The 27933-nt window shown below is 38.7% G+C and overlaps 1 protein-coding gene across 1 annotated transcript in view; it reads right to left on the bottom strand.

Annotated features, from left to right (window-relative positions):
• The window catches only part of LOC134060133 (protein mono-ADP-ribosyltransferase PARP14-like), a 52176-nt gene extending 24935 nt beyond the window's left edge, over positions 1-27241 (bottom strand). The window contains exons 1-5 of the mRNA XM_062516746.1: positions 27040-27241; positions 26069-26178; positions 21329-22903; positions 20897-21136; positions 20388-20612 (exon numbers count right to left, since the gene is read on the bottom strand). Of these exons, the coding sequence (XP_062372730.1) occupies positions 20388-20612; positions 20897-21136; positions 21329-22903; positions 26069-26178; positions 27040-27211 (2322 nt within the window). The 5' untranslated portion in view covers positions 27212-27241. The remainder of the gene's footprint in view (positions 1-20387; positions 20613-20896; positions 21137-21328; positions 22904-26068; positions 26179-27039) is intronic.
• Between the last annotated feature and the right edge of the window lie 692 nt (positions 27242-27933).

Below are 27933 nucleotides of genomic sequence, written 5' to 3'. Positions count from 1 at the left end.
ATTTGAGGAGCCTCAAACATTGGTGCTACACTTCCTCTGTTTGTGGTACTTGAGCTGTATTCAGGAATGTCATCTCGTTCATTCATTTCATCTGGATTTATTTCCTCACGCTCAGAAATGCACTCAAGTCGAAGAAGCTCTGTCTCAGGTGCAAGTGTTGTCCATGCATCCTCCATAGGCCCATTTTCTTCTATGTTCTCAATAGCTTTCTCTATTGCATCACTGTTCTTTTCATATTGTGACCTGTTCTTCTTGACAACAGAAACTACTCTCTCATTATAGTCTTTTCCAGGAAGACATATATAGCCTGATGTATAAAATGACTCATAAGTAGGAAAACCTGTGGGTTTCAGTTGTGAATCTGAACGATAAGGGACGTACAGTTTGAGCAATGTGCCATAGAATTTCTCTGGAGTTTTTTGCTCTGAAAATCGGGCATATCTGATAATTGCAGGCTTTCCTTTGGTTCGCTTCTGAATGAAGCCCATTTCATTTTGAAGTGGTAAAACCTTTTTTCCTTCTTTCTGCCTTCCATACACCACTCTATAAGTGGAAGCAAACTCTGCCATACACATTGTCGCAAATTCTGGTGTATCTGGTCTGTTTTTGTATTTGTCTGCCATTCCAGACATCCAAACATTCTCTGAATCAGGGATTCTGTCATTCAGGTACCTTAATGGGACGCTCATTTTCAAAGCATTGTCATCAGTGGGTATAAATATCACGTTTCGAGAGCAAGACTTCAATTTCAAGCTACAGACTCGTGCAACAGCCTCTTGAACACTAACTTCTCTGTTTTTTGAGTATGCTTGCATGATTTGTTTCATTTCCTCACGGTCAGAGGTATTGGATTGAGAAGTGTCAGACACAACTGTTTTCAAATACTCACTCATCTCATGTTCAGCTTTGGAAATATATGATAAAATGTACATCAGACAGGAATAAGGGTTCAAGATGAACTGAATATCAATGTTGGCATTCCAGGCCCTCAACAAATGCTCGTTATAGCCATTAATCCAGCAGTCCTTTGGTTGACGTTTCATCACTAGCACACTGGACGTTGTTAATGAGCTGACACAGTTTAGGTATTCCTCATAGCTTAAGTTGCATTGGGCAAGTAGCTGTGGGATGCTTTCAAATGATGTTGTTGAATTATTCAGCAATTCCCATAAAGGCCTCAGCTTAATTTTGGCATCTTCAGGAGACATGGAAGAACGGTCATGATCAGATTCATCCTCAGATTCGTCCATGAGCTCTGCTGGCATGGGTCGTGTTATAAATGTACTCTCGACAGGCTGCTTCGGAAATCCAAACCGACAATGCTTATTTCCTTTCTTACATGACTTGGAGTGCCTTTTGCTGTGGGTTTGCACCTCTGTCACTATTTTGAAAAGCTCAGGGTCTGTATTTGGGTCAGGCAGCTGACATGTTATGTACTTGTCCACAAATTCACACACTTTCTCGTCTGGGTCCTCCTCAAATACAGGTGCGTTCTTACACCAAACCAACATATGTATATGTGGCGAACCTCTAGCTTGATACTCAACTCGAAAAAAGTAGTCAATGACCTCACCGATGGGCTGTGCTGGTGACAATAGCAGGTGTCTGAGAAGTGCATCAACACGCTTGTCAAACATGCGCATGGTGGTGACAGGATTGCTACGTAAAATCTCACATTTTGATGCCCAGTCGAGCTCAGAAAAGTCAACCTGCTCTCCTTGCTGTGCCTTTATTGTTTCTATGACCTCTGGCCATCTCATTTCGGCAGCACTAAATGTACAGAAGAATGTTGGGGTGCCCAGCTGGCGAAGCATTGCAAAGAGGTCTCTTAGAGTTTTTTCCCAGTAAGCAGGTGATCCTCTCAAAGGCTGCATGAATCGAGTAGCATGTCTGTTCCGTATCAATTGTTCGACTTCACGTTTGTCTTGGAGCATTCTTGCCGTTATTTTTCGTCCATCTCTGGTCATAGGTTTTCCTTTACGCAGTTGAATAGACATAGACGATTTTGCCAAATGCATTTCTGTGATAAATTGTGCGAAAAAAATATAATTGGAGTCGTGAGCGAATCGGTTGTCAACACAAAAGAGACGTGCATTGAAATATCTGCTTGGCGATAATTTATTTGGTCTTTGTGTTTCATCCAAAGTATTAATTCCAGTAGGGAACTGCACAGGGAAAGCCATTGCCTCCAGTTTAGGAACTTTGAAAAAACTAACTGGTTTGTTTCCTTCAGCTGGTGCCACAGAGAATATACCTTCACCAAATGTTATCATTTCCTGTGCAATATCAGCTGGCTGTAAGCATGAATCTATTGAGCATCCTCCATTCTGCTGACTTGTGTCCTCCTCAGTGTCAAGTGTATTCTGGATTTCATGTAACTCATGGCTTTCATTATTAGGCTGATTGCCTGCACTATTTATCTCTGAATTTCCTGGGTCAGTCATGTCACACTCATCCATTGCATCGGTCTCCATTAGATCAACCTCTTCTGTAGCACTGATGTCATTTTCATCTGCCACACTATTCATTCCATCCCCAAAAGCTTGTGTATCATTAGTGATGGTTATGTCCTTGTATTCAGAATGCACCTCTTTCAGTTTTGATAATGCACGTAATACTTTGGTCATGTCTACAGTTTGAAACTGGTAATGCCCTGTATAGTTTAGTCTTCTTTTCAACTTCACTTTCAAAAGCTGTGACTGGCTGCTGGGTCTAGGCAAAGCGTTGACTGTTGATTCTACATCTGAAGGGACACACACAACTCCACCATGTATTGATTTCTGCTGGCCTTTGGGAAGACTGATTATTTTTGCAAATGGTATAAACCGTGCTATGATATGCCTCTCAAGTATATTCAGATTACTGAGCTCTGGAGGAATTGGTGATAGCTCTAACATATTGTTTACAGCAATGGCCGGCATTTTCCCCATCTTCAAGTTTTCATTACAGCTGTAACAAATCCACTCTGTCATTTCATTTGGTGCACAACATGATTCAAGTGCACTGCATTGATCTTTGCATGTATGTACATATTTGCCTGTTAAGCATCGATCAACCATGCCTCGATTTTTTCGATAACATTCATGATTGCACTCTTTTACCTGGTTATAAAACAAAGCTCTGTGACACACTGTGCACACAAAAGTAGGGCCGTTCTGTACATCCATTCGAAACGATGCGATGGCATCATGCAAAAGGGTGCTTTCTGTTGGTGCTGACTGCTGTTCAACCTCTTGCTCTGATCGAAGCCTAGACTGTTGTTCAACCTCTTGCTCTGATAGAAGCCTAGACTGTTGTTCAACCTCTTGCTCTGATTGAAGTCTAGACAGGCGTGTAAGATGACGGTACTTTTGCTGTATATGTAAGGCACAGCGTATTTTGTGAAACATTTTCTGGAAACTGTTATTTATGCCCACACCTGCATTCTTCTTTTTTTGTAGACAACGATAATGCCTGAATATTGGGTCACTTCTGTATCTGTCAGTAAAGGTTTGCCTTTTTTTCTGCCTGAAATATTGGTCACTTCTGTATCTGTCAGTAAAGGTTTGCCTTTTTTTCTGCCTGAAAAGTTGGTCACTTCTGTATCTGTCAGTAATGGTTTGCCTTTTTTTCTGCCTGAAAAGTTGGTCACTTCTGTATCTGTCAGTAAACGTTTGCCTTTTTTCCTGCCTGAATAATTGGTCACTTCTGTATCTGCCAGTAAAAGTTTCCTTTTTTTTATGTCTGTACATTGGATCACACGCATAATGATTTCTCATGGCCAACTTCTGCCTTGCACGGAATTGATCATCTTGCAAGTAACGCTGCTGTATATAAGCCTGCTGCCTCGATCGGAAATTTGGATCATCGGAGTAACAATCTCTGATGTGTGATCTCTTTTGCTTATTGTACGGAATGCTGTTTGCATATCTGTGTTTCTCATGCGCCAGCTTTTTTGATCTGTTCTTTTCATAAGATCTTTGCTGTTTCAACCTGTTCTTCTCTCTTCTCACTATTTCAGTGTCTTCCCTCTCTCTGTCCTCAATTTCCTTATGACATTTCAAAACTTTAATAGCTCTTCTATGTCTCTGAGTTTTGCTAAATCTGCTTACTGAATTCTTTGAAGTAGGCTTAGTAGAGGCTATGATATCTCTAGTCTGAGTAGACTGCACATCGTCAGCCGTGTTTGCCTGTGCATTGTTATCAGATGTGAATGATACTGGCATTAACTCGTAAATCCATTCATCACTTGACTCAACCAGGGCCCAGAACACAAGCAGTCGGTCAATCAGATCATTTAAATTGGTGAAGTTCAACATCACTGCAGTACCATTCTCGGTGTGGAATCCATCTGACGCTCTACTGTGAGGATCAAACCATCCGTATCTCTCAAAGTTATTAAACAGAGCAATTGTAAGACTGCCTACAGTTAGTAGTGCATAATTCACATCACTTGACAAACAACACAGTCTTTCAGTGAGCTTTATGAAGTCTTGGCCATCAGGTCCATCTCGTCTAAGGTAACCATACCGTGACAGGTGCTTCACAACATGATATATCTGTCCATGTACTTCAACAGTATCAGGTAACTCATCTGTAGCCAAGTGGGCCGGTGCTGTGCCATCTCTAGTCCTCAACCGTTCCTGTACACTACTATACATCAAGTTACCCTTCTCCAAGATGTAATCAAGGTCATCGCTATTCAGCACAGTTCGGTCATGAAGAGCAGCTAGAAACATCAGGGAATTGCATGTGCACTGCTTATTGGCATTAACCCCATACCTCACATCACCTTGGTAATGCGTTGCTTGAACACATTGAATGCCATTCTGCTCCATCTCTACCCTAGAGGCATTTGATACATAGACAAATGCAGGTAAACTATCATTCAACTCATTATGCACCAACACAGGCTGATCTGGTGTATCAACTTCAGAGAGGTCCAACTTCCTCCAGCGTTTTTTCTGAGCCTCAGAGCGTCGTCCTTTTCTTCCCATGATTAAACACTTCACAATAACTATTTTCAGTATGTGCAATTAAGAATATTCAACTGGATTCAAGATGAAGTTTATTATTGTCAGTAGAAATAGTTACAGTATTACTTCAATTTACAGTATTTCTTGTAAAACAATTTCTTACTTAAAGGTACTGTTATAAAGAGAACTCTTGGTTCAAAATAAAAAGGCAAGGTTATATTACAAATATCTTTTGGCTCAGCTACTTTTATCAATCAATGCTGTCTAGACTTAGTTTAAAAAGTAATCAAGCTGTACACAAAACACAATTAATGATAATCAGAATATAGTAACACTAATATAGTAGTCGTTCACCAAGTTGTTCTCTTTAAAAATGAATGCAACAACCAACAGGTAGTGTAGTTTAGTCTCTCGATTCGCCGCTCAGATCGCCTCCTAGATAGAGTCTCAGATAGATAGTCTCTCAGTTTGACAGCACAAAGTGTCAGAATATACAGATAGATAGTCTCAGATGGATGAGATAGATAGATCAGATAGATAGATGTATAGTCTCAGATAGATAGAAGTATAGTCTCAGATAGATAGAGTCTCAGTTCAACAGCACAAAGTGCCAGGGAGGGGATATTTCGGGTATATTTCAGATATTTCTTTCAGCTTTGATATTTCTTTGTCTTTCACTTTTTCTTGACAGCACAAAGTGCCAGGAGACAGCACAAAGTGCCGGGGGAGAGGGTAGACAGCACAAAGTGCCAGGGAGGGTAGACAGCACAAAGTGCCAGGGGAGTGGAAGACAGGGCAGCGTGCCAGGGAGTGGGAAGACAGCACAGCTTGCCAGGGAGGGGAGACAGCACAAAGTGCCAGGGAGACAGCACAAAGTGCCAGGGATGGGTAGACAGCACAAAGTGCCAGGGAGGGGTAGACAGCACAAAGTGCCAGGGAGGGGTAGACAGCACAAAGTGCCAGGGATGGGTAGACAGCACAAAGTGCCAGGGATGGGTAGACAGCACAAAGTGCCAGGGAGACAGCACAAAGTGCCAACAGTTCGCCAAAGCTGACCCAAGGTCAAACGTAAGCCTCACAGCCTCCAATCGGAAAGGCCTAAAAGACAGGAGGGAGAAAATCCCATTACAACAAGCATGCATATTTACAAGCACATTTCAGAAGACTTACAATGGTTTTTGACATCAAAAATAGTCACTGATATATTTAAGTAATTTTTTAAGACGGCAACCCCACAACTGTGACTATCAAAAATCAAGTTTTATTCAAGTTATTGGCTTAGGTTACAGCTGTAGTGTTTGAACACGAGCCCACATTTTGAAAGAGGACTACAGAATACAGCATTACATCTATTTTTAAACACAATGAACAGTCACTCAATTGTGTAAAAGCCTAAAAAATAACATTGAATGACAAAAACAATTCCTAAATTACTGACAAAGCGGTCAGACGATGTTAATGTTTCTAAAGTAGAAAGCGCACACTCACTGAGAGCCAGAGGCGATTCACAGCACAAGTGGCCACACAGTCGGGTGTTCCCACACAATGAGAAAGGCCTATAAGACAGAAAAATGCATTACAACACTGCAACAAGCACATTACATAGGTTTCTATCAAATATGTTTGTCATCAGCAGCAACCCCTCAACTGTGTGACTTAATCAAGTACTAATCCAAGTTACTTGCTTGAGTTACAGCTATGACATTTGACTACGAGGTTACATTTTGAGAGAGGACTATAGTATAAAGCATTATACTATCTTTACATTTCCCTTGTGTTGGGTTTAAAACTAGTCATACTCAATTGTGTAAAAGTCTAAAAATAAATGAAACAATTCTTAAATGGATGACAAAGCAGTCAAACAACTTGAGTGTTTGTTAAGTAAAGAGTGCAAACTCACTGAGTGGCAACAGAGATTGGCAGCAAAGACTGATGACTACACAGCCTGAAATGGGAAAGGAATGAAAGACAAAAGATCATATCTATTACAACAGTGCAAAAAGTATGCATATTTACAAGGACTTATTTAGAAGCATTAAATAAGTTACTATCAAAAAATGGTCACTGCTATATTTTTAAAAGTCATCAGCAGCAACCCCTCGTGACTAAATAACCAAGTACTATTCAAGTTACTTGCTCGAGTTACAACTATGACATTTGAATATGAGGTTACATTTTGAGAGAGGACTATAGTATAAAACATTATACTATATTTATGTTTTGGGTTTAAAACTAGTCATACTCAAATTGTGTAACAGTCTAAAAATAAATTACGAACAAATCTTAAATGGATGACAAACCACTCAAAACAACTTGAGTGTTAAGCAAAGAGCGCAAACTCACCGAGTGGCAACAGAGATTGGCAGCAAAGACTGATGACTCCACAGCCTGAAATGGGAAAGGAATGAAAGAAAAAAGATCATATCTATTACAACAGTGCAAAAAGTATGCATATTTACAAGGACATATTTAGAAACATTACATAGGTTTCCATCAAAAAAATGGTCACCGCTATATTTTTAAAAGTCATCAGCAGCAACCCCTCAACTCTGACTTAATAACCAAGTACTATTCAAGTTATTCGCTGGAGTTACAGCTATGACATTTGAACATGAGCTTACATTTTGTGAGGACTATAATAGCATTATAATATCTTCATGTTTTTGTTGTGTTTAAAACTAGTCATACTCAATTCTATAAAATCCTAAAAAACAACATTAATTGACAAACAATTCTTAAATGAATGACAAAGCTGTTTGAAAAGTAGAAAGTGCAAACTCACAGCAAAGAGTGATGGCCACACAGTCTCAAATGGGAAAAGCCTGAAAGACAGAATAATATCCAACTGCATTACAACACTGCAACAAACATCCATACTTACAAGCACATATTTCATTTTATGACATGCAATAGCGTTAGGTTACACGATTGAAATAACAAATGTCCTTGGCTACGATGTTATACAAGGTAGATGGCGGGTATGCCGGATATTTAACATTTAATTCGGTGACGTTAACTTTATATAGCTCGCTAACTAACTGGCAGTCTGTCGAGTCTGACAGACGTGGCTAATCCTCAGAACACGCTTTAGAAGTTATTAACAATACATTCGTCCACAGATTTTAAATTAGCACTACATTACTTGATATAACTTTGGTTGTGATACGGCAAACGGCACACGGTGTTTAACGTTACAAAGCGAGTGACGAAAGTGACTAGCATGCCAAATTAGCCTAAAGTTAATCATCAACACCTGTATCGGCATTTACTGTAGTTAACGTTAACGTAACCTAGACTCAAGACCTATATCGCTAATCCAGTGCTAGTGCTAGAAGTTACGTGACTTGTTAATACTTTAACATTAGAAACATTATGCTCAATGAAAAGTTACACTATCTGATACATTTTAACTTAATTTCCCCTTGGTTGAAATACAAAAAATAGAAAGTTATGAGCCGGTTGCTAAAAGTTAGTGTTAGCTAACGTTACCAACAGACAGACTTCGCTAACTTACTTATCTAGTTAACGTTAGATATCGGGACAATTCTTAAGACATAGTTAACATTAAGGCTACTTTAGAAATCAATGACCTTTAAATAACTTACCTTGGGTGTGGTGATACCTTGATTTCCTCAGTGTAACGTCAATGTAGGTCAAATTTGCCAAATGAAAAAGAGTATCGCACAGTCGAAGACCTGGGCTGGGCATTGAATGAGAATGAGAAAGATTTAATGTGGCGGGAATGATTGAAAGGTTTCACGTGAACAGGCTGGCCAGCTGAATGGCTAATTACCAATAAATGCTGGATTACAAACAGACATAAAATAGACATATTAGCATCAAAGGCATAGGGAATCAAGCACTCTGCACATTAAGCGTTATTGTGATGGTTGCAACATGCAGCACAAGTTTAATAAATGCTGATAGACAGATAGTTAAATGGATGTTGGTAAGAACATAAGTTATGAATGGTTTGAATTAAGTGAATGGAGACATTATGTTGGTTACTAAAGAAGTTAAATGTTTTTTAGCGAAATAATCTAGTAATAATTAATTATACACAAAATGCACATATGCAATAGATAGCAGATATATAAGGCCTACAATTTGTATTAGCTTATCTGACAGTCAGCAGGCATGTCACAGCATAAGGAGGAAGAAAGTCCTGCACTAAATAATAGAAACAAGAGACTGATTTCATAACATAGGCTAAAGATCAAAGACATGGCTGCAACATGGATGTATGGGGGGTGGGGGCCATCAGACATTTGTGCCCAGGGGCCTATGAGTTGTTAATTCGGCCCAGATTGTATGCTACCAATGATGACTAAATTGATTAGCTAACTTAGCTAATGGTTTCTAACAGTTATGCTAAAACGCTAACTATGCTAACCAGGTTGATTAGCTAACTTAGCTAATCATTTCTAACAGTTATGCTAAAAATGCTAACTATGTTAACAATGCTAACTAGGTTGATTAGCTAACTTAGCTAGAAATAGCAGCTATGCTAAAAATGCTAACTTGCTACTGAGGACTTCTATTTTGAAACATTTGTTGATAGGGTATCCATGGCTGCCACTATCAGGATTAAAGAAGTTACTATAGTAAAATCATGTTGATTGCTATGGAAACGGTCATAAACGCTTAATTTTAATGGTTGCTATGTTGGTTGCTAGGTACATGGAGGTCTCATGTAGTTGACTGGAGGCATAGTTGAAGATAACTGACAGTTGGAATGGTTGAACAGTTAGATAGTTGAGTAGTTTCAATGGTTAAATGATTTAATAGTGTATTATTGCAGTGAGGACTTTTATTTTGAAACAGTTGTGGAAAGAGAGTTTAACAGGATATGTAGTCTTCACAGAGATTGTATGCTGCCTGAGAGAGAGAGGGCTGCTGCAGGTGGGGCTGGCCACCTGGCATAAGATTCTAATTGCTTAATGATCCGATTGTGATGTCATAGAGGCCAATGTTAAGTCTATGAGGACATTTTGAATAGTTTTTAATTTATAGTTTAAAAAGTATAAAAGTTACAAAGTTGAAAAATACTTAGCAGCATTCCCCTATTTAAGACCTACGTTGTGACGTTTGAATGAAGTTTCTAAGTTAAACGGTTCAAGCTGAATAGAAAAAATGAATTTGGTAAGCGGAATAATAAGAAGAAGAAGAAGAAGCCTAGGAAGAACAGTACAGTGCATTTGCATGCACTGTAACTAGAAATGCAATTCCAAGGAATTACCAGTGCATGAAAATGCAAAAATAGATAGATAATGTAGATATGGTTACTAAGGTGTAGCTAGGGTAAACATGGTGGTTGCATAGTTTACAGAGAGTTGATAGTGTGAAGGTAGACAGTTTAAAGATTAAACATTCCAGTTCTAACTTAACTAATGATTTCTATTCATGTTAAAATGTTGATTAGCTAACTTAGCTAATGATTTCTAGCAGTTACGCTAAAAATAATAATTATGTTAGCAATGCTAACTTTACTTACAATGCTAACCAGGTAACTTAACCGATGATTTCTAGCAGTAATGCTAAAAATGCTAACTATGCTAACAATGCTAAATTTGCTAACAATGCTAACCAGGTTGATTAGCTAACTTAGTTGATGATTTTTTGCAGTTATGCTAAAAATGCTAACTTCGTAACCATGCTAACTAGCTAACTTGCTAGTGAGGACTTTTATTTTGAAACATTTGTTGCTAGGGTATCCATGGTGGCCACTATCAGGAAACAAGAAGTTACTGCAGTAAAATTATGTTGGTTGCTATGGAAACAGTCATAAACACTTCATTTTAATGGTTGCTATGTTGGTTGCTAGGTACATGGAGGTTTCATGTAGTTGACTGGAGGCATAGTGGATGATAACTGACAGTTGGAATGGTTGAACAGTTCAATAGTTGAGTAGTTTCAATGGTTAAATGATTTAATAGTGTATTATTGCAGTGAGGACCTTTATTTTGAAACAGTTGTGGACAGAGGAAGTAGTGAAACAGGATCTGTAGTCTTAATGAGATTGTATGCTTAAAGCCTGAGACAGAAGGTGCCTCTCATAGCGTTTACGCGTCCTCTCTCGCTCCTCACTGATCTACATAAAGAATGATGGAGCGGCAACAATGGGATAGTCTAGCCCTTCTTCTATCTTTCTTTATGTAGATCATTGAGGATCGAGGAGCGAGGGAGGACATATAAACGCTGCTTGAGAGGGACCCACAGTAAATACTTTAAAAGTTGTATGTAGATAGTCTAATTAATGTTGATAGACAGAATGTTTAATGGATGTTGATAGGCAGATTGTTTAATAGATATTGATTGACAGTTTAATGGGTGGATGAGTGAATGGTCTGAAGAAGATGAATGGATAGAAGGTTGGATGGAATGTGCCTTATATTCTTGTTAAGAGAGACACTGATACAGCTCTCTGAGAGTAATTGACACAGGTGTAATCAATTTAACTGGCTAGTCTTAAGAGAGCCAGAGTAGGCTACTCTTAAAGCCTGAGACAGAGTAAATAATTTAAAAGTTGAATGTAGATAGTCTAATTAATGTTGATAGACAGAGAGTTTAATGGATGTTGATAGACAGATTGTTTAATAGATGTTGATAGACAGTTTAATGGGTGGATGAGTGAATGGTCTGAAGAAGATGAATGGATAGAATGTTAGATGGAATGTGCCTTATATTCTTGTAGAATGGAGAGACACAGCTCTCTACTGAGAGTAGTGGATACAGATACAGGTGTAATCAATTTAACTGGCTAGTCTTAAGAGAGCCAGCCTGAGACAGAGTAGATTGTTTAAAAGTTCAATGTAGAGCGTCTAATTGATGTTGTTGATAGGCAGACTGTTTAGAATGGGTGGATGAGTGAATGGTTTGAAGAAGATGAATGGATATAAAGTTGGATGGAATTAGGAGGACTTATTTTGATACTGTTGTGCGCAGAGGATACAGGGGAACAGAATATGTAGTCTTCAGAGAGGAGCCTGAGAGAAACTGACAGTTGGTGCCCAGGTGGCTGACCAGCTGGGGTAACATTCTAATTGCTGCCGTGATGTCATAATGAGCAATGTTAAGTCTATGGGGAAAATGGTGATAGTTTTTAACTAATAGTTTAAAAAGTATAAATGTTACAAAGTTGAAAAATAGAAAGCACACATCGCGTAAGTAAGACCTACGTAACACAGTTTGAATGAAGTTTCTACGTTAAACGGTTCAAGCTGAATTGCGTGCGTTAGAAGAAGAATAATAACTAGAAATGCAATTCCAAGGAATTACCAGTGCATGAAAATGCAAAAATAGATAGATAATGTAGATATGGTTACTAAGGTGTAGCTAGGGTAAACATGGTGGTTGCATAGTTTACAGAGAGTTGATAGTGTGAAGGTAGACAGTTTAAAGATGAAACGTTCCAGTTCTAACTTAACTAATGATTTCTATTCATGTTAAAATGTTGATTAGCTAACTTAGGTAATGATTTCTAGCAGTTACGCTAAAATGCTTATTATGCTAGCAATGCTAACTTTACTAACAATGCTAACCAGGTTGATTAGCTAACTTAACCGATGATTTCTAGCAGTAATGCTAAAAATGCTAACAATGCTAAATTTGCTAACAATGCTAACCAGGTTGATTAGCTAACTTACTTGATGATTTGTTGCAGTTATGCTAAAAATGCTAACTATGCTAACAATGCTAACTATGCTAACCATGCTAACTAGCTAACTTGCTAGTGAGGACTTTTATTTTGAAACATTTGTTGCTAGGGTATCCATGGTGGCCACTATCAGGAAACAAGAAGTTACTGCAGTATAATCATGTTGGTTGCTATGGAAACGGTCATAAACACTTAATTTTAATAGTTGCTATGTTGGTTGCTAGGTACATGGAGGTTTCATGTAGTTGACTGGAGGCATAGTGGATGATAACTGACAGTTGGAATGGTTGAACAGTTCAATAGTTGAGTAGTTTCAATGGTTAAATGATTTAATAGTGTATTATTGCAGTGAGGACCTTTATTTTGAAACAGTTGTGGACAGAGGAAGTAGTGAAACAGGATCTGTAGTCTTAATGAGATTGTATGCTTAAAGCCTGAGACAGAAGGTGCCTCTCATATAGCGTTTACGCGTCCTCTCTCGCTCCTCACTGATCTACATAAAGAATGATGGAGCGGCAACAATGGGATAGTCTAGCCCTTCTTCTATCTTTCTTTATAGATCATTGAGGATCGAGGAGCGAGGGAGGACATATAAACGCTGCTTGAGAGGGACCCACAGTAAATACTTTAAAAGTTGTATATAGTCTAATTAATGTTGATAGACAGAATGTTTAATGGATGTTGATAGGCAGATTGTTTAATAGATATTGATTGACAGTTTAATGGGTGGATGAGTGAATGGTCTGAAGAAGATGAATGGATAGAAGGTTGGATGGAATGTGCCTTATATTCTTGTTAAGAGAGACACTGATACAGCTCTCTGAGAGTAGTTGACACAGGTGTAATCAATTTAACTGGCTAGTCTTTAGAGAGCCAGAGTGTACTCTTAAAGCCTGAGACAGAGTAAATAATTTAAAAGTTGAATGTAGATAGTCTAATTAATGTTGATAGACAGAGAGTTTAATGGATGTTGATAGACAGATTGTTTAATAGATGTTGATAGACAGTTTAATGGGTGGATGAGTGAATGGTCTGAAGAAGATGAATGGATAGAATGTTGGATGGAGTGTGCCTTATATTCTTGTAGAATGGAGAGACACAGCTCTCTACTGAGAGTAGTGGATACAGATACAGGTGTAATCAATTTAACTGGCTAGTCTTAAGAGAGCCAGCCTGAGACAGAGTAGATTGTTTAAAAGTTGAATGTAGAGCGTCTAATTGATGTTGATAGGCAGACTGTTTAGAATGGGTGGATGAGTGAATGGTTTGAAGAAGATGAATGGATATAAAGTTGGATGGAATTAGGAGGACTTATTTTGATACTGTTGTGCGCAGAGGATACAGGGGAACAGAATATGTAGTCTTCAGAGAGGAGCCTGAGAGAAACTGACAGTTGGTGCCCAGGTGGCCGGCCACCTGGCTTAAGATTCTAATTGCTGCCGTGATGTCATAATGAGCAATGTTAAGTCTATGGGGGAAATTATAATAGTTTTTAACTAATAGTTTAAAAAGTATAAAAGTTACAAAGTTGAAAAATACAAAGCACACATGGCATAAGCAAGACCTACGCAACAACGTTTGAATGAAGTTTCTATGTTAAACGGTTCAAGCTGAATTGCGTGCGTTAGAAGAAGAACTAGAAATGCAATTCCAAGGAATTACCAGTGCATGAAAATGCAGAAATAGATAGATAATGTAGATATGGTTACTAAGGTGTAGCTAGGGTAAACATGGTGGTTGCATAGTTTACAGAGAGTTGATAGTGTGAAGGTAGACTGTTTAAAGATGAAACATTCCAGTTCTAACTTAACTAATGATTTCTATTCATGTTAAAATGTTGATTAGCTAACTTAGCTAATGATTTCTAGCAGTTACGCTAAAAATGTTAATTATGCTAGCAATGCTAACTTTACTAACAATGCTAACCAGGTTGATTAGCTAACTTAACCAATGATTTCTAGCAGCAATGCTAAAAATGCTAACTATGCTAACAATGCTAAATTTGCTAACAATGCTAACCAGGTTGATTAGCTAACTTATTTGATGATTTTTTGCAGTTATGCTAAAAATGCTAACTATGCTAACAATGCTAACTATGCTAACCATGCTAATTAGCTAACTTGCTAGTGAGGACTTTCATTTTGAAACATTTGTTGCTAGGGTATCCATGGTGGCCACTATCAGGAAACAAGAAGTTACTGCAGTATAATCATGTTGGTTGCTATGGAAACGGTCATAAACGCTTAATTTTAATGGTTGCTATGTTGGTTGCTAGGTACATGGAGGTTTCATGTAGTTGACTGGAGGTATAGTGGATGATAACTGACAGTTGGAATGGTTGAACAGTTCAATAGTTGAGTAGTTTCAATGGTTAAATGATTTAATAGTGTATTATTGCAGTGAGGACTTTTATTTTGAAACAGTTGTGGACAGAGGAAACAGTTAACAGGATATGTAGTCTTCTGAGAGACTGTATGCTTAAAGCCAGAGAAACTGACAGTTGGTGCCCAGGTGGCCGGCCACCTGGCCTAAGATTCTAATTGCTGCGGTGATGTCATAATGAGCAATGTTAAGTCTATGGGGGAAATTGTAATAGTTTTTAACTAATAGTTTAAAAAGTATAAAAGTTACAAAGTTGAAAAATATAAAGCAGGCATGGCATAAGCAAGACCTACGCAACAACGTTTGAATGAAGTTTCTACGTTAAACGGTTGAAGCTGAATTGGCTGCGTTAGAAGAAGAAGTTTAATAATAACTAGAAATGCAATTCCAAGGAATTACCAGTGCATGAAAATGCAAAAATAGATAGATAATGTAGATATGGTTACTAAGGTGTAGCTAGGGTAAACATGGTGGTTGCATAGTTTACAGAGAGTTGATAGTGTGAAGGTAGACAGTTTAAAGATGAAACATTCCAGTTCTAACTTAACTATTGATTTCTATTCATGTTAAAATGTTGATTAGCTAACTTAGCTAATGATTTCTAGCAGTTACGTTAAAAATGCTAATTATGCTAGCAATGCTAACTTTACTAACAATGCTAACCAGGTTGATTTGCTAACTTAACCGATGATTTCTAGCAGTAATGCTAAAAATGCTAACTATGCTAACAATGCTAAATTTGCTAACAATGCTAACCAGGTTGATTAGCTAACTTAGTTGATGATTTTTTGCAGTTATGCTAAAAATGCTAACTATGCTAACCATGCTAACTAGCTAACTTGCTAGTGAGGACTTTTATTTTGAAACATTTGTTGCTAGGGTATCCATGGTGGCCACCATCAGGAAACAAGAAGTTACTGCAGTATAATCATGTTGGTTGCTATGGAAACGGTCATAAACACTTAATTTTAATGGTTGCTATGTTGGTTGCTAGGTACATGGAGGTTTCATGTAGTTTACTGGAGGCATAGTGGATGATAACTGACAGTTGGAATGGTTGAACAGTTCAATAGTTGAGTAGTTTCAATTGTTAAATGATTTTATAGTGTATTATTGCAGTGAGGACTTTTATTTTGAAACAGTTGTGGACAGAGGAAACAGTTAACAGGATATGTAGTCTTCTGAGAGACTGTATGCTTAAAGCCAGAGAAACTGACAGTTGGTGCCCAGGTGGCCGGCCACCTGGCGTAAGATTCTAATTGCTGCCGTGATGTCATAATGAGCAATGTTAAGTCTATGGGGGGAATTGTAATAGTTTTTAACTAATAGTTTAAAAAGTATAAAAGTTACAAAGTTGAAAAATACAAAGCACACATGGCATAAGCAAGACCTACGCAACAAAGTTTGAATGAAGTTTCTACGTTAAACGGTTCAAGCTGAATTGCGTGCGTTAGAAGAAGAATAATAAAAAGTTGAAGAAGCCTAGGAAGAACAGTACAGTGCATTTTCATGCACTGTAATAATAATAAGAAGACTTGGAATAACAGTACAGTGCATTTTCATGCACTGTAATAATAAGAAGTTGCGGAAGAAGACTTGGAAGAACAGTATAGTGCATTTTCATGCACTATAAAAAGTTGAAGTTGAAGTTGAAGCCTAGGAAGAACAGTACAGTGCATTTTCATGCACTGTAATAATAAGAAGCCTAGGAAGAACAGTACAGTGCATTTTCATGCACTGTAATAATAAGAAGACTTGGAATAACAGTATAGTGCATTTTCATGCACTATAATTAGACGCTCTACATTCAACTTTTAAACTATCTACTTTGTCTCAGACTGGCTCTCTTGAGACTAGCCAGTTAAATTGATTACACCTGTATCTGTATCCACTACTCTCAGTAGAGAGCTGTGTCTCTCCATTCTACAAGAATATAAGGCACATTCCATCCAACTTTCTATCCATTCATCTTCTTCAGACCATTCACTCATCCACCCATTAAACTGTCTATCAACATCTATTAAACAATCTGTCAACATCCATTAAACTCTCTGTCTATCAACATTAATTAGACTATCTACATTCAACTTTTAAATTATTTACTCTGTCTCAGGCTTTAAGAGTACACTCTGGGTCTCTTAAGACTAGCCAGTTAAATTGATTACACCTGTGTCAACTACTCTCAGAGAGCTGTATCAGAACAAGAATATAAGGCACATTCCATCCAACCTTCTATCCATTCATCTTCTTCAGACCATTCACTCATCCACCCATTAAACTGTCAATCAATATCTATTAAACAATCTGCCTATCAACATCCATTAAACATTCTATCTATCAACATTAATTAGACTATATACAACTTTTAAAGTATTTACTGTGGGTCCCTCTCAAGCAGCGTTTATATGTCCTCCCTCACTCCTCGATCCTCAATGATCTACATAAAGAAAGATAGAAGAAGGGCTAGACTATCCCATTGTTGCCGCTCCATCATTCTTTATGTAGATCATTAAGACTACAGATCCTGTTTCACTACTTCCTCTGTCCACAACTGTTTCAAAATAAAGGTCCTCACTGCAATAATACACTATTAAATCATTTAACCACTGAAACTACTCAACTATTGAACTGTTCAACCATTCCAACTGTCAGTTATCATCCACTATGCCTCCAGTCAACTACATGAAACCTCCATGTACCTAGCAACCAACATAGCAACCATTAAAATTAAGTGTTTATGACCGTTTCCGTAGCAACCAACATGATTATACTGCAGTAACTTCTTGTTTCCTGATAGTGGCCACCATGGATACCCTAGCAACAAATGTTTCAAAATAAAAGTCCTCACTAGCAAGTTAGCATGGTTAGCATAGTTAGCATTGTTAGCATTTTTAGCATAACTGCAAAAAATCATAAACTAAGTAAGCTAATCAACCTGGTTAGCATTGTTAGCAAATTTAGCATTGTTAGCATAGTTAGCATTTTTAGCATTACTGCTAGAAATCATCGGTTAAGTTAGCTAATCAACCTGGTTAGCATTTTTAGTAAAGTTAGCATTGCTAGCATAATAAACATTTTTAGCGTAACTGCTAGAAATCATTAGCTAAGTTAGCTAATCAACATTTTAACATGAATAGAAATCATTTGTTAAGTTAGAACTGGAACGTTTCATCTTTAAACTGTCTACCTTCACACTATCAACTCTCTGTAAACTATGCAACCACCATGTTTACCCTAGCTACACCTCAGTAACCATATCTACATTATCTATCTATTTTTGCATTTTCATGCACTGGTAATTCCTTGGAATTGCATTTCTAGTTATTATTCTTCTTCTAACGCACGCAATTCAGCTTCAACCGTTTAACGTAGAAACTTCATTCAAACGTTGTTGCGTAGGTCTTGCTTATGCCATGCCTGCTTTGTATTTTTCAACTTTGTAACTTTTAGACTTTTTAAACTATGAGTTAAAAACTATTAAAATTTCCCCCATAGACTTAACATTGCTCATTATGACATCACGGCAGCAATTAGAATCTTACGCCAGGTGGCCGGCCACCTGGGCACCGACTGTCAGTTTCTCTGGCTTTAAGCATACAGTCTCTCAGAAGACTACACATATCCTGTTAAACTGTTTCCTCTGTCCACAACTGTTTCAAAATAAAAGTCCTCAATGCAATAATACACTATTAAATCATTTAACCATTGAAACTACTCAACTATTGAACTCTTCAACCATTCCAACTGTCAGTTATCATCCACTATGCCTCCAGTCAACTACATGAAACCTCCATGTACCTAGCAACCAACATAGCAACCATTAAAATTAAGTGTTTATTACCGTTTCCATAGCAACCAACATGATTATACTGCAGTAACTTCTTGTTTCTTGATAGTGGCCACCATGGATACCCTAGCAACAAATGTTTCAAAATAAAAGTCCTCACTAGCAAGTTAGCTAGTTAGCATTGTTAGCATAGGTAGCATTTTTAGCATAACTGCAAAAAATCATCAACTAAGTTAGCTAATCAACCTGGTTAGCATTATTAGCAAATTTAGCATTGTTAGCATAGTTAGCATTTGTAACATTACTGCTAGAAATCATTGGTTAAGTTAGCTAATCAACCTGGTTAGCATTGTTAATAAAGTTAGTAATGGTAATTCCTTGGAATTGCATTTCTAGTTATTATTATTATTCTTTTTACCTTTTTGTGCGCGCTATTCAGCCCGAACCGCTTAACGTACAAACTTGGTTGAAACACCGTTCCGTAGATCTTCCAAATATCTACTAGACAATCTATTTGGCATTTTTGAGAAGTTTATACTTTTTGAGATATTTGTAATTAAAAGTGTATTTTTCCCCCATAGACTTTAATGGAGAATGTGATGTCATAATGAGCCAGAACTCTCAGTTCCCAGTCTAGTTAGAACACTGCCCTGTGAATCCAACTGTCAGTTTTAATCAAAGATTCTAGAACAGAAAGATTCTAGAACAGAGTTCCACTTTAGAATGTTTGGCTTTAAGCATCTCTCTCTCTCCCTGAACTACACATCCTATTGAAGTGTTTCCTGTGTGTCAAAATAAAAGTCTACCCAACAGATTGCATCCCCTCGTGTAATTCCTCGGGAATTGCATTTCTAGTTATTATTATTATTCTTTTTACCTTTTTGTGCGCGCTATTCAGCCCGAACCGCTTAACGTACAAACTTGGTTGAAACACCGTTCCGTAGATCTTCCAAATATCTACTAGACAATCTATTTGACATTTTTGAGAAGTTTATACTTTTTGAGATATTTGTAATTAAAAGTGTATTTTTCCCCCATAGACTTTAATGGAGAATGTGATGTCATAATGAGCCAGAACTCTCAGTTCCCAGTCTAGTTAGAACACTGCCCTGTGAATCAAACTGTCACTTTTAAGCAAAGATTCTAGAACAGAGCTCCACTATAGAATCTTTGCCTTTATGCATACAATCTGGCTCTCCCTGAACTACACATAGTATAGAAGTGTTTCCTGTGTGTCAAAATAAAAGTCTACCCAGCAGATTGCATCCCCTCGTGTAATTCCTCGGGAATTGCATTTCTAGTTGTAATGTGTTCTTTGCATACAAACATGTTCATTGTTTGTTGCAATAAACACATGACATTTGTAGGCAAAGTGAGGCCTTTTTTCTTCTTTGATGTTATGTACTGTATAAGATTGGCCAAGTACTCTAAAAAAGACATACAAAACTGAGTGAAGGTCAGAGTGCCTGCTCCTACCACACAATTCTCTTGATGACAAGATAAACTGGCTTTGGCATGTTCATACTTATCATATTTTCAGTTATCAGTCAATTTACTGAAAACCCTACTGATAAGATCAGCTAGACCTGTTCCAGTAAAGACTTGCCTCTTTGGAATCTGGGTAGTCTGGATGGATGACAACACGAATGTTGGAAAGTGGGCCAGTGTACTCTGACAGTCCTAACAAGCCGATCTCAGATGTCAGGATGGAAACGGCCTCTTTAACAGGCGTCTTCAGGACAATTCCAGGCCCGATCAGTGGAAAAGCCACAGAGCTCAGGCCACGCTGCTCACACAGACTTAGGGCCTCCCTCAGCCCACAGCGCAATGCCTGTAACAAGAGGAATAAACACAACAAGAGGAATACAACAAGAGTAAACAAGTAAATAAGAAAACAAGCTTGCATAGCATAGCATTCCTTTTCAAACCAACAGCTGGAGTGGGTAAATACTGTGTCAAAAACACACTGCTTACATCACCGCAAATAATAGACAGAAATAGAGATGAAGATAGATAGATAGATAGATAGATAGATAATGTATTGATCCCCAAGGGGAAATTCAAGATAAAGATAAAGAAGATAAAGAAACGTTAAAAGAAATCCCTCTCCTGTACCTTTTCACTGCCGCCACTTGCTGCATCCCAAGGCAGACATTCCACAAATATGATCTTTTGGCATCCCAAAGTGGAGGTCCCATCCACCTGCAAAATGTCCCCTGGCTCTATATTCCTCTGGGATCTTACAGACTGGGAGAAGTTGCGTTTCAGGCGGTCTCCTCCTGTCTTTGCCAGTGCTTGTCCAATCTTCATGCTAAGTAGATTTGCTTTCACCATGGGGGCCACCAACACATCAACCTGAAATAATGAAGGTCATTTTGATTACAATCATACTGTATACATTGTCTATTCCAGAATCTATTATACAGTTTTGTCATAGCATTCTCTATTTATGAAGAGAGAAATGGTGATTTAAAGATAGCTATTAAATCATTAGCTACAATAACTAAAATCAAGAAAAATAGATTTAAAAAAAAACTGATTGCTCACTTGCTGATCTTCAAGATTCCCCAGCACTACGTCTAGCTTTATCTGACTTCCTGTGGGCAATGATCCACCTGTTGCTGTGGAAGATGACCCCCGTGTCACTTTTGTGGGAAATGATGGAATTGTAGCCGGAGTGGATCCTGTTTTACCCATCATGGTGAGGTTTAAGATGGAAATGGGGCTTGTGGGTTGAGAACCTTTTCCAGATTGTTTCTCTTCATCAGAGAGCAAGATCAGGACCTTATGAGAGAGCTCCAGTAAAACAATGTTGTTCTTCCCCTCCCCATTGAAGTACTGCAAAACTCCAGGTCCTTCCACGCTGTACTCTTTACAAACCAAAGACTGTAATGTTGAGGTCAGTGCTTCACAAAAGTCTTGCACCAGTTGACGAGGTCCAGCAAAATGCAAGCCAGGGGATGGCGATTTAGTGGCGATCAATTCGAGATCACTATGCTGTACTCCAAGAAGCTCCAGTACTCTGTGCAGGTGGTCAGCCACTACAGCATTGGGGAGATTCAAAAAGTGATGGATGCTAGTTTGGTTTAGCTTGTAATCAAGCAGAATGTCTTTCAGCCTATCCACTTCTTTTCTGTTTCCAACAATCTGGACCAGCATCCGGTAGTCTGCTTTGGATGGTTGCCCATAGCTCAGCTGTACATTCATTACTCCATGATTTGCTTGCTGTATGGCTTGACTTAAGACTTCCTTCAGCGTAACCATTCCAGGTGACTCTGCTTCTACTCGCTCCAAGACCACAGTCTCCACAGTCAGGTCTCTCTCCAGAGTTGCTGCTGCCTCCTCAAGGGCCTCTGTAGTAAGGCTGGACAGGACCAGGTCTGATCCCACCTCAAGCATCACTGGACTTCTCAGGCTCTGCTTGAACCGGGTCTGGTATGTTTGTATGGCTCCACTAGATGCAAGGAAGGCGAGGAGTGGGGCAGGTAACTGGAGTCTCCTTTGTTGGATCTTCTTGACCAGCTCCTGTAGTGTGGCACGTGCAGCCTCTACCTCTGCCTCTGACCCCTCAAACACTGGAACACCTCTTCCCTTCATGGTGATCTTGATTTGTGGAGATGAAAGCTTAATTTTCTTCACAAACTCTTCCGCCACCAGGGTGAACTTCACCATTGTTATCCCACAATCCATGTGGACCTGTGGCTTTACCTGAAGGGCGTCTAAACGTTGGATCATTTTCTCTATCTCATCGTGCTCTCCCACTACCACTGCCAGGTTCTCTCCGAGTTCTTTATAGATGCACAGGTTTTCAGAGCGCATGAAAGGGTTCTCCTGGAGGGTCTTCACCCTTTCTGGATGCACCTCAAAGTAGCAGCGGTACCTTTGTTTCAGCTGAAAACACACATCATCTACCTGCATCTCCCATTTAGCCCGGGGCAGCCCAGACTGGGCAGCTCCTCTCTTCACCACCAGTTTTCCCTCCTCTGGAAGGATCCGGAAGGATCTGCAAAGAGAGGAGAGACATTGATCCAGGTCCCGCCGAGCTTTCGGATTGTCCTGCAGGTACTGAGTCAAGTAAGTGTCCATGAGTAGCTCTTTTTCCTCATCTCTGCCAGGAGTATCCTATGGAATAGGAACAGGTTGTGAATTATTATTACGAAGTATTGAACCGTACCAGGGGCATCCCTGGCAGTTACAAACATTCGAGTCTAAATGGTTCTCATAATTTCCATTTTGCCTGTCCTTGCTGCTCGCTTTTAATAATTAATCCACTGACCATAACCTCATCTGCACCACATTGATTGAATTTGATGGACAATAATATTTTGGCCATTAAAGGATGCTATGACTTGTAGTTGCTATCTTGACATTTCTGTTTGTTATTAACGAGCTATATAGCCTAGCGAGTATATTAAATAGCAAGATGCATCAAGTGGTTCATACTATGCTTAGCTTAAGGAGAGTGAATCATTAAAGACTCACTGATTTGATTCTCCAAAGGTAAAGTAAGTAGCCTAATAGGCCAGCACTGTTTGGCCAGCTCCAAACTATAGGCCATAATGAGTGCAGGGCAGGCTGATAACAAATCTGAACTTGTTGACTAAATCACAAGACAGCATAACTCCACCACTTCCTTGTCCTTGTTGCTTTCATGATTTCCTTATAACTTTCTCATACAAATATGAAACGCAAATAATGACATGCCCAATCCTGGAACTCTCTCTTGTTCACTCTTTCATGTATGCGAACGCTAGTAGCCTAAATGCTATATGGTAAGATAACGTTCAAGTTAGATCTTTTTTGACATTACGTCAAAAAGTTTGTTTCCTCACATTCTGTTGGTATCTCTAAGTCATGTTGCAGATAGAATCTTAGCACCATAGAGTGACTTGCAATAATAAGTAGGACAACACAAAATATTTTTGAAAATTGTTTTGAATATTGTTTGTCAGAGGTCACTTCATCATCATACAGATAATTCCTGACAGACAGGTTTCCACTGAACAGATTTGCAACTGAGCTACAAAAAAAACATTATGTTTCTGTGCACTCTGAGAATGCCAAAGGTGCCCCCAAGGTTAAAATAGTGTTGCTAAAGTACTTTCAAAAGTGTCCTTTTTGTTGTGTAAGGATGGCACAATACGCACCTCGGGAGGAGTTGAGTTTGGCCAAGAAATATGTATGGCAGAAAGTGACATTTTAACATTTGATTTGATTTATGAGAACCGAAGTGGGTCGTCTAGCCAAACAAAACAATCTGGTTCAACAATCTCCCTCCCTTAGTATAAACCAACTTGGACAAACACTATCAAAAATGTGCCAACAGGCAGGGACGAAGGTGAGATACTGTACACTAAGCACAGCCTAAAAGCGATGGCGGTGCAGAAGTTACCAGATGCTGGACTCACTGCCAGGGAAATATTGACAGTGAGTGGGCACAGGTAAGTGGATCTCGCCAATTCAACCTGATGTTATTTGCAAAGTTATTTTGTTATCTAGGCAATTAGCCTAATGTTAACTCTTTATTTTAAAACTGCTTTCTAGATATGAGAGTTCTCTGGCGAGCTATTGTCTCCCTTACTCTAACCAGGTCAAGAGCCAGTGTCATACTGGACAATACTCTCATTCAGTGCACACATGTCTAGAAGTGCCTTTTCCATCCAAGAAATGTTGCATGGCTTCCCCCAGCGCTCACCCAGCAGAGTGCTTATCAATACATATGTGGCATCTCGCCTTGACTACTGTAATTACATCTTGTCTGGAATCCCTAATAAGCTACTCCACCGGCTCATCCAGAATTCTGCTGCGAGGATTATAACATGCTCCAAATCCTATGCAACTGCACTGGCTTCAAGTTGCCTACATAATTCTTTTCAAAGTACTGCTCACCCCCACCTACCTCACTAACCTCCTAGAAGCGTACAGTACACTCCTGCCCGCTCACTGAGAACCTCTTCAGCAGGCCTACTGCGTGTCCCTAAGGTAAACCTCAGCACCCTGGGAGAGAGGGCTTTTAGCTACATGACTTTAAAAGCAGACTTAAAACCTATTTCTTCAAGATAACATGGACTGACTGACTGACTGACTTTTATTTTCATATATACAGTATTGCCATGAGATGACTATAACTTTAACAACCTTTTTTGTTTGTGGAGTGACCTTGGGTGTCATAAAATACAATTATTATTACCGGCGACCCTCACTGGACAGCAGAAAGTGATGGAGTCCCATTTAAGGGGACTACAACCATCAGACAGCCAAAACACCCTGAACAACAAGTGTGCATAATCCTGCAACCTTTACCGACTGTGAACTGCAGACATCAGCAGTTGCACCATCCAAGGGAATGTGCAAATCAACGTCTACAAGTAGCCGCACTCCGCGACAATGTGGAATGTTCATTGCCTGGCAACTTGTCAGCTCTAGCTGGAACTGTTTTTTTTTTTTTCAATTAAAACAATTAAAGTAAACATACTCTGGTGTCTCTAAACGAAATGCTTTCGGCCTCGTACCTACAGCCGAATTACAGCTGATGATATCCTTTACCATCCCCACTCCAACTCGTGTCATATTGCTAAATTATGAGGGGCCTCTGCATTGGAAACAAAAAGGCCATATCCAGTGTCCAACAGTCTTCATCCACTGGGGAAGGTTTTCCCAAAGTTAGTGCCATGACAACAGTCTAGGGTGCCACCAGAAAATACTTTTTTATGTGTTTTCACAAGGGCCGATAAGTTACACTGATAGCTGGCATTTTGATGTAATCTCATTGCCACCATCCCTGCTTTTATGAAAAACATGTTTGCAATAACAAGAACAGTCCGATGACTGCAGACTTTGACCCCTAAGTCAAAATGGTAGAAAGAAAATTAAACCAAATTCCAGCATCCACTCTGTGTGTTAGTGACTATCCCATCTCCCTGTATTGTTGTCTGTTCTTCATAATAAATGTCTTGTCAGAGGTGAGTGGCACTGTAAAGTAAATTGCCCAATTTAACTATACTGTATTATTATTTTCAAACCATACTGTAATATTACGTTAAAATTACATGAAACACTGTAGTTCTGAACGAAACATATCCTTGTTGTGTTCAAATAGTCATTTCAATTGAGTAATCCACTTTTTCTAATTTAATCAAGTAAGGTAAGTGTATATAGGGAGCGAAAGAAAATAGGGTTTGTCACATTTGCAAAACCTCAGAACATTAAATTAAACAAACTGCATATATGAATATATGCATTGTTGGTACAGTAGGTCCGAAGACAGTAATAGAGCATGTTACTCACCTGTTGATTTTGAGATACATGTGTGGTCTCTCGTTTAGTTTTTATTTCAAGTTGTTGGTCCAAAGACAGAGGTATGACATGCTGTTTTGGGCCCAGAACTCTTTCTTGATCTGTTGTATTAGATCACACCAGACAGTAGTTATATTGTGTAACTTTATGTATTTTCACTGTTGACAGAGGAGCCAACCAGGGTTGACAAAATTATCTTGCCCTGTATATTAAAATCTTTGTTTTCTTTTACAAATGTTTCTCTATACAGCATGTATGTGTGTGTATATATATATATTATATATATACACCTCTGTTCAAAAGTATCAGAACACATGCTTGAAGTTTGGAATTCAAATAACCCCATATCAACACTATACCCTTAACATACTAAGAGTTTGGCATGCTTTATGTCAGTTATTAGCTGTTAGCTAATTAGCTGGTTTCATTCTCATTGAGCTCAATGCAATTCAAACCAGCTAATTAGCTAACAGCTAATAACTGACATAAAGCATACCAAACTCTTAGTATGTTAAGTGTATAGTGTTGACATGGGGTTATTTGAATTCCAAAGGCCAAGGGGACTTTATCAGGGTGCATAGTGTCCTGGATCCATGAAATAACTGGCCTTTAAAAATAAAAATAAAAATCCTCTATGGGAATTTAACATGGGCGTTCCAATACTTATGACCCCCTGTATTTAAGGAAAACATTTATTTATTTACAATACATTATTCATTCACAAAGAAAATGAATGTCCTTAAAGGTTGCATAGTTACTCATTATTTCATTTAAGGCATTAAGATACATTTCCAAAAGATGATTTTATATTTAACTTTAAGCATGCGTTCTAATACTTTTGGACAGAGGTGTATATATAATATATATATATATATATATATATATATATATATATATATACAGTATATAAAAATATATGCAAAAACTCTTAAGGAAATACAGTATAAATACAGTATAGTCACCTTCTTGCTCAACAAATGATATCGTGTAGGTGTCGTCGGCTACTTTTTCCACTGGCCCACATTCACCTCCTCCTGACCTCCTCCTGATTAGAAAGTACTTCTGAATCTTCTGCTTCTCAGAGTCGGTCAGGTCTCTGGCCTCAAAAAACACTGGGAACCTGAAGTGCGCCATTCGGCTCTGAGAGACCTGTTAGTCTGCAGCTAATCAGGGTTGCTTAACATTTTATGGAAACCTGCGACAGTGGTTTCTCTAGTCAATACCCCGAGATGCACTGCGGTCTCAGTAACTATGCAAAAAATGGTGTGAATGTGTGTGTGTGTGTGTGTGTGTGTGTGTGTGTGTGTGTGTGTGTGTGTGTGTGTGTGTGTGTGTGTGTGTGTGTGTGTGTGTGTGTGAGTGAGTGAGTGAGTGAGTGAGTGAGTGAGTGAGTGAGTGTGTGTGTGTGTGGGGGGGGGGGGTCTCTAAAACATAAAATGAAGCACCAACAGTGTAGAACATGGATTTTATTACAGAAGACTGTTAAGAGTCATTGCACGAGAAAACCAGGCAGAACAAGCAGGAGGTGGGAAGAAGGGGGTCGGCCAAATCGGCTCATACTTTGTATATGTGATAAGTATGTGGAACTATGAACAGCCATATACTTAAAACCCTCCAGCTCTTTTTTGTTATGGAGTTCTGGGACCCGTCTCAGAGACCCTCAAAAATCCAACAATTCATGGATGAAAATGACTGAAATTGCCATTTCTACCCTGATTATCCTGATAAAGATATGAACACGAGCTTTATGTTTCCATAGAGCTTAGGTAGAATAGTTTTAAAGACCAAAAGGTGCACTAGGGGGTTATCTGCACCACTGAAAGCAGAATTTTCATCCCTCTAAAATTGGTCATTTT

This window comes from Sardina pilchardus, chromosome 16, assembly GCF_963854185.1.
Source record: "Sardina pilchardus chromosome 16, fSarPil1.1, whole genome shotgun sequence".
Taxonomy (NCBI): domain Eukaryota; kingdom Metazoa; phylum Chordata; class Actinopteri; order Clupeiformes; family Clupeidae; genus Sardina; species Sardina pilchardus.
The sequence above is the reverse complement of the archived record's forward strand: the minus strand, read 5'-3'. Positions and strand labels throughout refer to the sequence as shown.